The sequence below is a fragment of the Balearica regulorum genome, chromosome 24 (assembly GCF_011004875.1).
Source record: "Balearica regulorum gibbericeps isolate bBalReg1 chromosome 24, bBalReg1.pri, whole genome shotgun sequence".
Lineage (NCBI taxonomy): Eukaryota > Metazoa > Chordata > Aves > Gruiformes > Gruidae > Balearica > Balearica regulorum.
Genome location: NC_046207.1, coordinates 335540 through 349626, shown reverse-complemented (window position 1 = coordinate 349626; position 14087 = coordinate 335540). Strand labels below are relative to the sequence as shown.

At 44.5% G+C, this 14087-nt stretch overlaps 1 protein-coding gene across 2 annotated transcripts; it reads left to right on the top strand.

Annotated features, from left to right (window-relative positions):
• Window positions 1-281: 281 nt before the first annotated feature.
• Window positions 282-7714, top strand: LOC142605011 (olfactory receptor 10A7-like). 2 transcript variants are annotated; one of them, XM_075775026.1, is made up of 2 exons: window positions 282-288; window positions 6792-7714. In XM_075775026.1, exons 1-2 carry the CDS (start codon window positions 282-284, stop codon window positions 7712-7714), a joined length of 930 nt encoding a protein of 309 aa, XP_075631141.1. The 2 variants fall into 2 exon arrangements, with proteins under 2 accessions (XP_075631141.1, XP_075631142.1); XM_075775027.1 differs by lacking the exon at window positions 282-288 and having other exon boundaries at window positions 6740-7714.
• The last annotated feature ends 6373 nt before the right edge of the window (window positions 7715-14087 follow it).

Here is a 14087-nt window from a genome sequence, read left to right as displayed (position 1 = left end):
CAGTTCAGAGAAATGACTTTACTGAAATTATTCTTTTTGTAATCTTTAATCTAGAGTTCAAAGGCTAGAGCATGAGAAAACTTATACTGTGATATGCCTGTATCCCTAGAAATATAAAATATGAACCAGTGAAATTATTAAAGCCATGGAAGTCATAACATTTTCTACAAATTTTCCAAGGAGCATTTAAGGACAGTGTCCTGGTTTTGGCTAGAATAGAGTTAATTTTCGCAAGGAGCCAGGACAGGTGAACCAAGTTGGCCAAGGGGGTATTCCATACCATGCGACGTCATGCTCACCATAAAAGGGGGCTAGTCAGGGAGGAGTGGCTCAGCGCTGCTCTGGAATGGTCTGAGTGTGGGCTGAGCATCCAGTTGATGGTCAGGTTGGTAAACTGCCTTGTGTTATCACCCATTGTGTGTATTCTGTTATAAATACTGTTGGGGGTGAGCGAGTGGCTGCATGGTGCTCAGCTGCCGGCTGGGGCTAAACCACGACAGACTGTCAATGGCAGGATTTTATATCACAGATGTATGAAGTCATTGAGGTGAATGTTAGGTCAGTCACATTCCTGGAAATAAATTGGAAATAAGTTTGAAATAAATTCAAACTCAGTTATAAATTTTTGGTCCAAAATCATGCATCTGAGAACTGTCAAAAGCATGAGACTTACAGTAAAGAGAACCATGATATCAATTTCCTGTTACTGAGAGATGTTAAAAGGATAGCTGTTTGGTATCCATATGGAGTGTGAGAATGTTTATTTTTCAATAAGATTTTCTGAATAAAGACCTTGTCAAATTGGAATGATGATAATAAAAGGGAGGGAGTTGTAAACACAGAGACATAAACCCTGACCAATTATCACTATCAGAGACAATAATCATGAATAAACATTGCCACTTGATGATTTCTCAAGAAACTACAGGTGATTGGTACTTTGCACCTAGTAAGGATGCAAACCTGAGGGTCAAGCATGTCAGATGGGGTCAGTGGGACCATGCCAGCTGATGAGGGGATATTCAGGTTAAGGGAAGCCAGGAGGAAAAAAGAGGGGGGTAAACAGAAAAGGAATCTAAAAGGGGTCTGGCTGAGCCCTGTGCCTGATCAGCTCAGTCTGTCCTGTCTTCTTAAATCTTTTCATAACTCTCTGCATATTGTCACTCTATCCTGTGTGTACATGTGCTGCAAGGACCAAGTACTAGTTACTGGGGAGATTGGTGTGAGTGGATTTGGTGCCAGCTACTGAAGCCAGACTGGTGGTGTGGGCACCCTTGGCCTCTGGCGTGAGCTATGAGAGCCAGTGGGGTCCCAGTGCAGCTGCTGGAGCTAGTAGGGTCTCAGCCTACATGCTGGGTGGACATGTGTTCCCAAAACCAGTTACTGACTGGCATAAGTGAGGTGAGTGAGGGAGGTCAGCACTGGCAGCTGGAGCCAGACCATGGGTGGCAGCTCTTGTACCTTGTGCTGGCTGCTGGGGGCAGGAGGGAGTGTCTATGTCTCCCCCAAAGTAGTTGTACATGGGATGTGTGTGTATATTCACCAGCAAACTTCAAGCTGGACCAGCCAGTGAGTAGGAGGTCCAGATAAGGGCATCAGATGGGTGAGAGTCTGTGCTGGTGCCCAGGGAGAAGCTGCAAATGTGAGGTGCCTGTGGGACAAGTGTGTGAGTGCTGCATGTTTAGTGCATCAGGTTGGAACAGCTGGTGAGTAGGGGACCTGTGGGGTGGGTCAGAGGGCCAGGATCTGGGCAGGGGTACTGGACAGACAGAGGCATGATGCTAGTACTCGGGGGACCCACAAATGTGTGTGTGCTTGTGAATCCTGAGGATGTTATGTGTGTGCCTGCACTAGTGAGCTCCTGTCTCTGCCAACCCCAGAAGCAGAGCTCCTGGAAAAACTCAAAGGGAAGAAGGAAGTTTACAGTATGTGGAAAAAGGGAGAAATATAGGAATGTTGTCAGAGAATGTAGGGATGCAACGAGGAGTGCTAAGGCCCACTTGGAATTAAATCTGGCAACGATGTCAAGGACAACAAGAAGGGCTTTTTCAAATACATCAGCAGCAAAAGGAAGACTAGGGAGAATGTGGGGCTGCTGCTGAATGAGGTGGGTGACCTGGTGATGGAGGATACAGAGAAGGCAGAGTTACTGAATGTCTTCTTTGCTTCTGTCTTTACTGCTAAGGCTGGCCCTCAGGAATCCAAGACCCTGGAGGTAGGAGAGGAAGTCTGGAGAAAGGAAGACCTTCCCTTGGTTGAGGAGGATTGGGTTAGAGAACATCTAGGCAAACTCAACATCCACAAATCCGTGGGCCCTGATGGGATGCACCCATGAGTGCTCAGGGAGCTGGCAGATGTTATTGCTAAGCCACTCTCCATCATCTTTGAAAAGTCATGGAAAACAGGAGAGGTGCCTGAGTACTGGAGGAAAGCCAGTGTCACTCCAGTCTTCAAAAAGGGCAAGAAGGAGGACCCAGGAAACTATGAGCCAGTCAGCCTCACCTCCAACTCTGGAAAGGTGGTGGAACTGCTCATTCTGGGTGTCATGTCTAAGCATGTGGATGAAAAGAAGGTTATCAGGAGTAGTCAACATGGATTCATGAAGGAGAAATCATGCCTGACCAATCTGATAGTCTTCTGTGATGGCATGACTGGCTGGGTGGATGAGGGGAGAGCAGTGCATGTTGTCTACCTTGATTTCAGCAAGGCTTTTGACACTGTCTTCCATAACATCCTCATAGGGAAGCTTAGGAAGTGTGAGCTAGATGAGTGGATAGTGAGGTGGTTTGAGAACTGGCTGAATGGCAGAGCTCAGAGTGCTGCGATAAGTGGCGGGTTGTGATAAGTCTAGTTGGAGGACTGTAGCTAGCGATGTTCCCCAGGGGTCAGTACTGGGTCCAGTCTTAATCAACATATTCATCAATGACCTTGATGAAGGGGCAGAGTGTCCCCTCAGCAAATTTGCTGATGATACAAAACTGGGAGGAGTGGCTGATACAGCAGAAGGCTGCACTGCCATTCAGCGAGATCTGGACAGACTGGAGAGTGGGACAGAGAAGAACCATACTACACTAAGGGCAAGTGTAGGGTCCTGCACCTAGGGAGAAATAACTTCAAGCACCAGTACAGGTTCGGGGTTGACCTGCTGGGAAGCAGCTCTGCAGAGAAGGACTTGGGAGTCCTGGTGGACAACAAGCTCTCCATGAGCCAACAACGTGCCCTTGAGGCCAAGAAGGCCAATGGTATCCTGGGGTGTATTAAGAAGAGTGTGGCCAGCGGGTCGAGGGAGGTTATCCTCCCTCTCTACTCTGCCCTGGTGAGGCCACATCTAGAGTTCTGTGTCCAGTGCTGGGCTCTCCAGTTCAAGAAAGACAAGGAACTACTGGAGAGAGTGCAGTGGAGGGCTATGAGGATGATTATAAGACTTGAACATCTCTCATATGAGGAAAGGCTGAGACAGCTGGGTCTGTTTAGCCTGGGGAAGAGAAGACAGAGAGGGGATCTTATCAATGCTTATAAATATCTAAAGGGTGGATGTCTAGAGGAAGGGGCCAGACTCTTCTCTATGGTGCTCAGTGACCGGAGAAGGAGCAACGGGCACAAACTGGAACACAGGAAGTTCCATCTCAACACGAGGAAAAACTTCTTCACTCTGAGGGTGACCACACACTGGGACAGGCTGCCCAGAGAGGTTGTGGAGTCTCCTTCTCTGGAGAGATTCAAAACCCGCCTGGATGCAATCCTGTGCAACCTGTTCTAGAAGATCCTGCTCTAGCAGGGAGGTTGGACTAGATGATCTCCAGAGGTCCCCTCCAACCCCGACCAGTCTGGGACTCTGGGATTCTGGGATTGTGATTCTGTGAGGAGGGTATGTGCCTGCCTGCACTCGTGTGTGATGTGAGTCTTGTATGTACTGTCTGTGATGATCTGTGTGGCTGGCCATGTCAATTTCATTTGCATGTTTGTGTCTGTGTGTCTGTGAGTCCCAGGGATATATGCTTAACTTTACTAGTGGTTAAACTTGCAAATAGGATAGCAGCAGCTGCGTCCCTGAGATCCTGAGTCCCTAGGCACCTGGCTGGGCTCCAGCGGCTGGGCAGGAAGGTCCTGGGCCAAAGCTGCTGGAGCGTAAAGCTACTCTTGACATCCTTTAATAATGCTAAAGGTGTTTGAGACTCCAAGGTGCCCTGGGATAGCACCAAAGCTCAGCTTGCAGGTCTCTATATCCTTAATGACTAGAGTAATTTCTGAAGAAAACATTTTTTTTTGTGCTCCTGTGATTGTCTTTAAAAGGCACCGCATTACTGTGCTGCAGAAGGAATCTTATGATTGAACTAGGATGCAGATGCTCATGTAGGTTCTCATGTACTTGCAAGTCAAAATGCATGTGCAAGATGTAGTTCCATTGTCCCTGTTCCATGAAACTACCTGATTCTGCTATTATTTCAACTATATTGAAACAACTTTAACACGTTCCTTTTCCTCATCTCTGTTAGGCTAGTCTTTGGCAACTGACATTTATGATACTTTTGTGAAGGGGAGATAAATTCCATTTATGGTACTTTGGAGAAAACATGCCTGACATTCCATGGAATACACCATGTGCTAATGTCAGAGACTATTCAAGCCGTGACAGAAGAGCATCTGCATTTAAAATACAATCTAAAATCTACAATGTGCATTGACTTTAGGAGCCATCAGCCCAACACTGTCCCTAATGTAAGAAAACAAAGGAAATTCTTCTAGTGAAATTTGCACAATCCGTTTTGGAGACGCTGGATGGGAGAACTGCTGAAGGTAGGACACCTATTTGAAAATGCTTGTTGTGAATACATATAGCAAATCCAAGGAAGAACTAAGACCAAAACTTAAAGGTTCTCATAACCACTGAACAAGAATTACACAAAGTGAGAGTTGTTGCTGAGAGGTGTTCCGCATTAGGTAATAAAACACTAACCTATGAGTAAAACAATGACTGCTGTGAATTTTATTGACTTTAATTAACAGCTAATGACCAAAGCAATAATATAAAACTTTCATAACAGATCAAAGAGCAGAGTTAGGTAGATTCTACTTCAGCTACACGGATCTAACAAGTCAAGAAAACTAGTGTGAATGTGTGGCATTACAAACTGCAGGAAATTTTAAATGTCATTTTCCATTCTGTTATGCACAGATTATATTGAGGTCTCGCTCAAAATCTGGAGCTTCAAATAACATAGTGTTCTTTCATTTCTATGTTAATGGAAACAACCAAACCCAGAAAGGTTCCTTTAAATACATCAGACATTTAAATGCCTGAGAATGTTAAGGTTTCTTTATTGTGCATGTAAGTTAGAATCACCTGTGGCTCCCAGTTTCACAGCTTTCACTTTCATGTTCATGTTAGAAAACCTACAGCCAAAAGACATCTCGTGCGAGTGAAGTTATAGCAGAAAGAGAAATTGGATGGAGTCAGTACAAGGAGTGATTGAATCATGATAGAGTTGTATGCAGTGCTCTTACTCTGATCACGTGTCCTTCTCTATGTGCTGTGGTCTGTTAACCAGGTCCATGTGTGTACAGTCGAAAAGGTGCTTCCCTCCTCTGTCCCCATATATGGATACATTTCTGCTGCCAATGTGCATTCTGTGCTTTGAGATTTACCAGTGTAGTTCAATGGTTGGTTGACCCTTTGGTAAGAGATGATGAGTCTGAAGAACGCAGAATTAGTGACCACTTTCTCCTGTGTCAGGCTAATTCCTTCTCTTTCGGTAAGAAAACACAAAGCTGCCACAGTGCTGCATGAATATCCCATCGGCACCACGCACACAGCAGTGCTCATCAGGGTAATAAGGCAATGTGACTAATGAAGCAGATAGATAGTACTGAGCTTCTCCCTCTACACTTAGCATTCTCCATAGATATCTTTCCCTCTAATTATTCCTTCTTCCTTTTCCTGTCTGTAGACAAAGGGTATTTGGGTGTGTTTTGTTTTGGTTTTGCTTTCTTTGGACTGTGAGTGTTTCAGTTGCCGGTTGGGCTTTCCTCCAGTGGTAAGAGTTGGCTTAGGTCTTCCCTCCCGGCTTCTGCTTGCTCCATTTAGGTGTGCTTTCCCTGGAGCTGGGCTCTGTGAAGTCTTTCTATCCCACTGGCAGCTGGGGAAGGCTGTGAATATGAGTCAAAGCCTCCCACAGCCTGAGCTTCCCTGGCTTTCATCTAAAGTTGGGTTCCTCTAAGGTAGCTTCAGATGTCTTGGAGGAAGGCTGTCTGCCCTGCAAGTCTGCTCAGTAAAAAAAACTGTGTCCTGGCAGAGTACAAGCATGTTCTAAGAGGAGCTGTGCTCACTGCTCCACAAGGCAGCAAAATGCTTTTGCTCTCTTTGGACTGTGAGTGTTTTCGTTGTCAGTTGGGCTTTCCCTTCAGTGCAGAAAGCACCTATGGAACCAGTTGACACCACAGACCTGACATTTGAGGGGAAAAGTTGTTCTCGACAATTAACCCTACATCCATAATGGAGCTGAACCCTTCAATACCAGCTCCTCATAGTTACGTGCTTGGTCACTATCCCAAACTATGAAACTTAGAGAGCACTAACATCACGCGCTTTCAGCACATGCTGCTGTTGCCTTCTTACTTTGTTCAGATAAGTCAGCTCTAGAGTTGTACCCTTCAATCCAGTGGGTCTCCAGGGATTCCCAAGGGACTCCTCACTTCAGCAACCAGCTGAAGCACCATGATCTTGGTGCAGTGACTGACAGTGTGTCGGTTTGATTCCTCCCAGATGAAGCCAACAGAGGGACCAGAATCAGGAAACCACACTCTGATGACTGAATTTGTCCTCTATGGATTGTCCAACCACCCAGAACTGCAGCGCTTGCTGTTCTTCACATTCTGCTTGATTTACACCATCACCATCATTGGGAATCTTCTCATCTTCATGGTCACAGTACACCCCACCCTCCGCACACCCATGTACTTTTTCCTCCGCGTCCTGTCCTTCCTGGATATTTCCACAGCATCAATCGTTGTTCCCAAGATGCTGGTAAACTTCCTGTCACAGGACAGGAGCATTTCCTACATGGGGTGTGGCACACAGCTCTATGGTGTGATTTTCTTAGCAGCCACTGAATGCTACATTTTGGCAGCCATGGCCTATGACCGTTACGTGGCCATATGCAACCCCCTTAGATATGCAATCATCATGAACAGTAGAGTTTGTCATTCCTTGGTCCTGCTGTCGTGTTGCAGTGGTAACGTTGTTTCTGTGGTGCAGACAGCTTGGGTGTTCACATTGCCACTTTGTGGGCCCAAGAATATTAACTACTTCTTCTGTGATATTCCCCCCCTCATCAGGCTCTCCTGCACTGACACCTCTTTGTATGAAAAGCAGATCATTATAGCCACAGCGCTGGTCATCTTTACACCATTTTGTCTCATCTTGGTATCCTATGCCTGCATCATCTCCAGCATCCTGAAGATTTCTTCTGTAGAGGGCAGACGCAAGACCTTCTCCACCTGTTCCTCACACCTTACTGTTGTAACACTGTATTATGCAAGTGGAACCTTGATTTACTTACGGCCAAAATCCAGTAATTCACAAGACACTAAGAAAGTCCTAGCTCTCATATACACAACTATAATTCCCACACTAAACCCCCTGATTTACAGCCTGAGAAATAAAGAAGTGAAAGGATTACTAATCAAAACTATAGCTAAGCTGAGCAAGATATGAACTTATTTGGCTTGAAAGGAATCTTTTTTCTCCTCTGTATACTTGGATTTTTTTTTTTCATTTATGCTTGACTTTTTTTAAACACCCTATTAACTTGTAACACTTGGAACACAAAATGGATGCCTATCAAACTCTACTCAGAGACATTGTGTTTTTTCTGTCCCATATGATTGTATATGAATCTTACTACTTCAGTATTCATGATATACCATCTTGCATCATTTGGTGGAAAATGAGGTTTCGATCTTTGTTTCCAAGAAAAAAAAGTTAATATTTCATTCAGTACAGTCACTGTAGCAGAGACTGCAATGTGTGTTGGACAAGTATCTTGTCACCTGGGCCATAGCATCATTTGTATTTTGGACCTCTCTGTTACTACTTCTTTATGACATGAATAAAAATTTTTTTGAGAAGTGCCTGAGAGCCTCATAGAAGCTTTCACAGATAAATGACTCCAGGACCTTTGATTCATTTATCTTCTGTCATTTGGAAAGGGGGAGGAAATCAGTTCTAGCTTTGTCTGAGAAAGCAGGAAACTAAATGCAGTCTCCTATATGACTAATTCTCTAGGTCATAAGTGCCTGTATGACAGTATGGCATCAGCCTTTATGTGCCATTTCACCTGGTAATGCAGAGAACCTTGGCCAGATTTCCCAAAGTTCTTGTGTCTCATGTGTTAGTACAGCACGTGGGCATCTTCCTTCTTTTTCAGCAGACTCCAGAGACCAAGACTCTTCATTTAGTCTTCCAAGAGTGAGTGGGAGCAAAATGTGTTATTTGGTGATTTTACTTAAACGGAAGAATGATCATAATAAGCAAGAAACAAAACCTCCAATGGGAGTCACGTCCACTGAGTTTTGGCTGTTACCTTTTAGGGACAAATACTAGAAGCAAACACGAGTGCAGTTCTCTGAGCTGGCTTCTTTTGCAGTCCACATGGTACAACCATCTCATAACGATGTACTCCGTCAGTCATCTCTAGTGCCAACCTTTTGTCATGACGTCCTGAGGACCGAGAAGCTCCTCAGAGCAACCAGATCTTCAACAGCCTCTGAATATGCATGTGTGCACATTTGTGTGTATGTACATACATGTATGCTTGTGTGTACGTGTGTGTGAGACACCTCTTTGCTCAGACCCTATTGAGAATTTCTTGCACACTTGGGTAGGTGGCAAAGGTGCTTGCAGCATGCTGGAGGTTTGTCTTGGGCTGTTCTCAGTGGAAATGGGTTGCCCTTGCCCTTCTCAGCTGGTGCAGGGATGGCCTATCTGCTGTTATACCATCATTTGTCCCAGGAGCAGTAGGCCACTTGAATCTCTGTGATCCTCCTCCTGCCCTGAGTGATATCTGTGGAAAAGAACGTTCCCTGCTCTCCTTATCTCTCATACTGCCCTCATTCAAGGCCTTCTGCACCTTTGCAACACTCTATCTTTAGAAAAATGCAGTAAAGACATCTGCATTTTAACTAGCTGTCCTTTTTCTCTAGATAATGAAGACAAACAGGCACTTCTTGACAGTAGGTCATCTGTCCTACTTCCTAATTTAGGATCAGGACCTAGCAGAATACTGTGTCCTTTTCTCTCTGGTGACAGACCCTATTAAAAAGGCCACAGAAGAGCCAATCTAAACTACATCCATAGAATATGGCAGAAACATAAAAAAACTTTGCAGAAAAAAGCTACAGAAAATGCAGTTATTAAAACCACAATTAGACATTAGAGCAGAGAGAGGGGTAGTCATGACCTTATTTAAGTAGCACTTGGGAAACAGTCAAGACTGCAAGAGTGATAAGTTCTCAACACTTTCAAGCTGAGGGGATTGAAACCTGTAGTACCCTTACTGTTACGGTGTAATGTACAAGTGGGCTATGGTGTTCTCTAGGCATCCTGCTAAAGCTGAGCTGCAGTGCAGAAAAGACAGAAAAAATAATTTTAACAGTATATTTTTAATTTTCTTAAAGGGGAAACTTAAGGGATAATTTACCTTCTTCTCTGCCAGTAAGTGTAAATGCAGTTTGTTTTGTTTGTTTGTGTGTTTGTTTTCTTCAGCACTTGGTACTAAAGGAACTCAGTAAAGGATATGTTACTGCAGGTAGTCTTATTTGCTAGGAAAGGCAGGTTGTCATTGTTTATGGACTATTCAGAAGGTTAAACAGCAAGCTCCAAGCCTCTGCAAAAGATGAAAAGTTGCATTAGGCATCCTCTTGGTAGGACCTAACTATATTTTACTGAATGAAAGCAAGACTCTCCACATAAGAATGCAGCAGCAGAGATCCTCAATTAGCTGTTCCAATGCACTCCTATATTTAAGAATAAAAGACTCAATTTCAGTAAGGCTCTGTATGCATCTAAGAGTAATTACGCTTACTATCACTCCTTTTTTGAGACTTTGGTTTATTCATAGTCTTTCTAAAAGTTTGAAGCTCCTTCTAGGAGTTTGAGCCCAATATCTCTGAAAAAATTGAACACTCCAACCTATCAAGACAAAGACAGGGTGGGAGATGGGGGAAGGACAAAGATGGGCTTGTTCTGGTTTTGTTTGTTTTTGTTTGAGTTTTTTGTGGTTTTATCTTGTTTATTTTACATTTCATAGGGAAGGGTGTCTTCTGCTACTTTTGAGCCATTCAGATGATGTGAGGATATGTGGAAACTGATTCCATGAAGATTTGTCAGCATTTTAGCAGAGGTGCAATGGTCAGAATGGAACATACGAGTCTCTAAGAGCTCTACCAAAAACATCGACTAAACTCTAAATGTGATTTGTCCTCTGGCTGTAGAAGGAGCTAAGATCACAACCTGGGAAACAGACAACTTGTAGGTATCTGGAGATGTCAGGCAGTGAGGAATTCATCTTCCCTAACTTCAGTGTTTAACTACCCACACATAAAGTACAATTTCAGAGCCCCAGGCATACCCTACCTGACCACCAGCAGCCAGTTCAGGAAGTTTTGGGTCTCACTTATGTCCAGCACATATCTGCAAGCTCCAAGCAATGTGTCACTCTATGGCATCTTAAGTAGCACTGATCAGCTGTGTTTGGGTACTTGAATGCCACCCCGAGAAACTTAATGGAGTCTAGAGAGAATTTCAGCTCATTACATACATTCAGTTTGGGCAACTGAATTGTTACTGAAATTAGGACAGCTTCAGCTAGCTGGCTAAAACATCTAAAGGTGTTCCATGTAGGTGTCTGCATGTCTGGCTGTCACCCCATGACATTCAAAGGAAGTCTCTTGAATACAGTCAGCAGAGTCTTCATGGTGGTGGTTGATATGATATGGTGCATAATCGAAATCTCATTCTCCTGCAGCTGGTTCTCCTTGAATGTTAGAAAAGGGCACTTCAGGACTGAAAACAGCCCTTTAAAGCCATATATGTGATACTATTTGAACACCCATTAAATCCCTACTTAGACATTCTCAAAAAACTTTCTTGTGCTGCAAAGAAAGACTTTAAAGTCCTGGTGGGCACCAAGTTGAACAAGAGTCAGCAATGTGCCCTTGCCACAAAGGCGGCTAATGGTATCATGGGTTACATCAGGCAAAGAATTGTCAGGAGATTGAAGGAGGTGATCCTTCCCATTTATTCAGTGATGGTGTACACACCTGGAGTACCTGGTGAAACCCACAAACCACAAAGACCCCAAGATCATTCTCTGAAGCAAGCTGGTCTCCTGCCTGTACTGGTGGATGGAGGGTCTGTTCCCAGGGGAACCCACAAGTGTGGGGTGCCTGTGGGACCAGTGTGTGAGTGCTGCATTTGGTGCATCAAGTTGGACTGAGTGGTGGACCCGTTTGGTGGGTCAGAGGGCTGGGATCCAGTCAGGGGTACCAGGTGGACAGGGGGGCCATGATGATGCTTCAAGGACCCACAAATGTGCATGTGTTTGTGAACCCTGAGCGTCAGAGTGTGTGTCTGTACTAGTGACCTCCTGTCTCTGCCAACCCCAGCAGAGGACATGACTGTCTGTGCTTGTGTGTGATGTGGGGCCTGCTGAAGGCACCACCTTGTCTGTGGCAGTCTGTGTGACTGGTCATGTCAATGTCCTGCATGTGCCTCTGTGTGTGTGTGTGTCTTTGCCCCCGTGTGCATGTGCGTCTCTGTGTCTATGGGGTATGTGCTTAACTTTGCTACTGGTTGCACCTGTGGAGAGGAAAGTGGCAGCAGCATGCCTCAGCCTGGACATAGACCTCGGGTCCTTTGGCATGGCGCTGGGCTCCAGTGGCTGGAGGCTGCAGCTGGTTATACCATCCCTTAACAAAGCCTGTGTTGAAAGCCTTGCTAAAGTCAAGTAGGTTACACACACAGTTCTCATCATTTCATTATAGAAGGCAATTTTTCTGGACGGGCATGATTTGTTGTTGGCAAATCACTGTTGAGTATTCCCAATCATTATCTTTTCCCTCCAGAAAGAACTTCCAAGAGGACTTGCTCCATGGTTTTGCCCCAGATTAAAGGCTGACTAGCCTGTAGTTCACAGGCAGGACTTGCCCTTTTGAAGATGGGTGTAACATTTGCCTCTTTCCGGCCATCTTGATGATGCAGAAGACTCACTGGCCTCACAGTGGCATCAGCCAGCCATCTCTGCACCATCAGATACACCCATCCTGGATCTCATGGTCTTGTGTGGGTTGAGATTTGTCAAAAGACTCTTTACTTGATTCTTTCTTACTATCGGTAGTTCCTTTTCTTCTTAAGGTTCTGTCTCTTGGAAACATTGCCAGTGAAGATCAAAACAAAGAAGGCACTGTGTACCTCAGCTGCATCTGCTACCACTAAATCACTGGCTGCATTCAGGATGCACTCACATTTTCCTCGTTTATTCTTTTTCAATTAATGGGAAAAGGTTTGCTCTCCATGGAGTGGAATGGCTGCATACACTGTGTATGCTGCCAATATCTGCTCTCAGCCACTTGCGATCCCAAGCTAAAACAATGTTTTCTCTGGAAGGAAGTATCCAGATTAAAAGGCTGAAATTAAGACAGAGCCATGTTGCAAGGCACCAAAAAGTACTTTCCTTTGTGTTGTGGCACAGCACTGATGGTATGTATGTACTGCAGACCTGAAGAGACACAAGAAAAGACCATTTTCATGTGCAAGATCTGCTGAGATAGTGGTGGAAACACTCTCAATACAGTCTGTTTCCATACTGTCTCTCTGTAGTAATGGATTTCTTGCTGGAACAGGGTAATTCCGCTTAGGAGGAGCCCAGAATTAAAGTAATCCATTCAATAACTAAGCACTGTCCATTTATAGGCAGAGACTACAAAGTATTTAGGCAGAAATATCAATGAGTATTCACTACAATTATGGGAGATTTTCATGGCCCATTTTTAAATGTCAGCACTGGTATAGAAAATTCTTGAGAACTGCCCCAATGAAACCTTACTAAGTGAAATGCACAAGGAGAGGAAAGGAAGATTTCACTGTTACAGAGGTGAATCAGTCTTTGGCAGTCTGCACAACTGGGGATGGCAGTGATACCAATGTTGCACTTAAATGGGTTTAGCTGAATTCCTTTTGAAACATACATGTTCCTCATTACGATATTTTCTTTTTTTTTTTTTTTTTTAATTAAACTGTGGTGGTGTTTTTTTTTTCTTTAGCTCATTAACCTTTTGGACAACACTTTGGTACGGTCTAGATGGGAATAAGGGTAAAGGAGTGCTTTACATTGGGTGGGAACCATCTGTCTTAATTTTGGGCTTCTGCAAAGCATAGACCTATGCCTGAACTAGACACCTAGACTAATTTATAGCCCATGGAAAGCATGAGGTGTTCAAGATCATGACTGGCCTGTTCTGGAGGTAGACTGCTGAGCAGGGCTAACAAATGAGGATCCGGAATTGCCTGTTGCTTCTCTTGGATTATAAATGCAGTTTAGGGAAATAACTCTTAGGTTAATCTCCATGCTGTAGGGATGCCATTTTAACTATGGGAAATGATTCCTCACCAGCATCTTTGCTTGTAAGGATCCCTGGGGCATGCAGCAATGAAGAACCAAAGCTCCGTGACAATATTAATTATGCTGGGTTTTTCCCCCTCCTTTTCCTCTTCTTTTCCATGCTTTTGCCCTCTAGGCAACACAGCCATCCTTACTGCCACCTTTTCCAAACACAGACTCTACAACCCCAAGTATCTCTTCCTTTCCCAGTTGGCACTGGTGGTCATTGTCTGCACCACTATGACCATGCCCAAGATGCTGGGAAGTTTATTGACCCTCAGAAGTACCATCTCCTTTTCTGAGGGCATGCTCCAGCTGTACCTTTTCATGTGTCTGGGGAAAAAGACAGCACTCTTCACAGCCATGGTTTATTACCACTGCATGGGCAATATCGTCATCTTGCACTGCAGTACCAGCATAAACATGAGA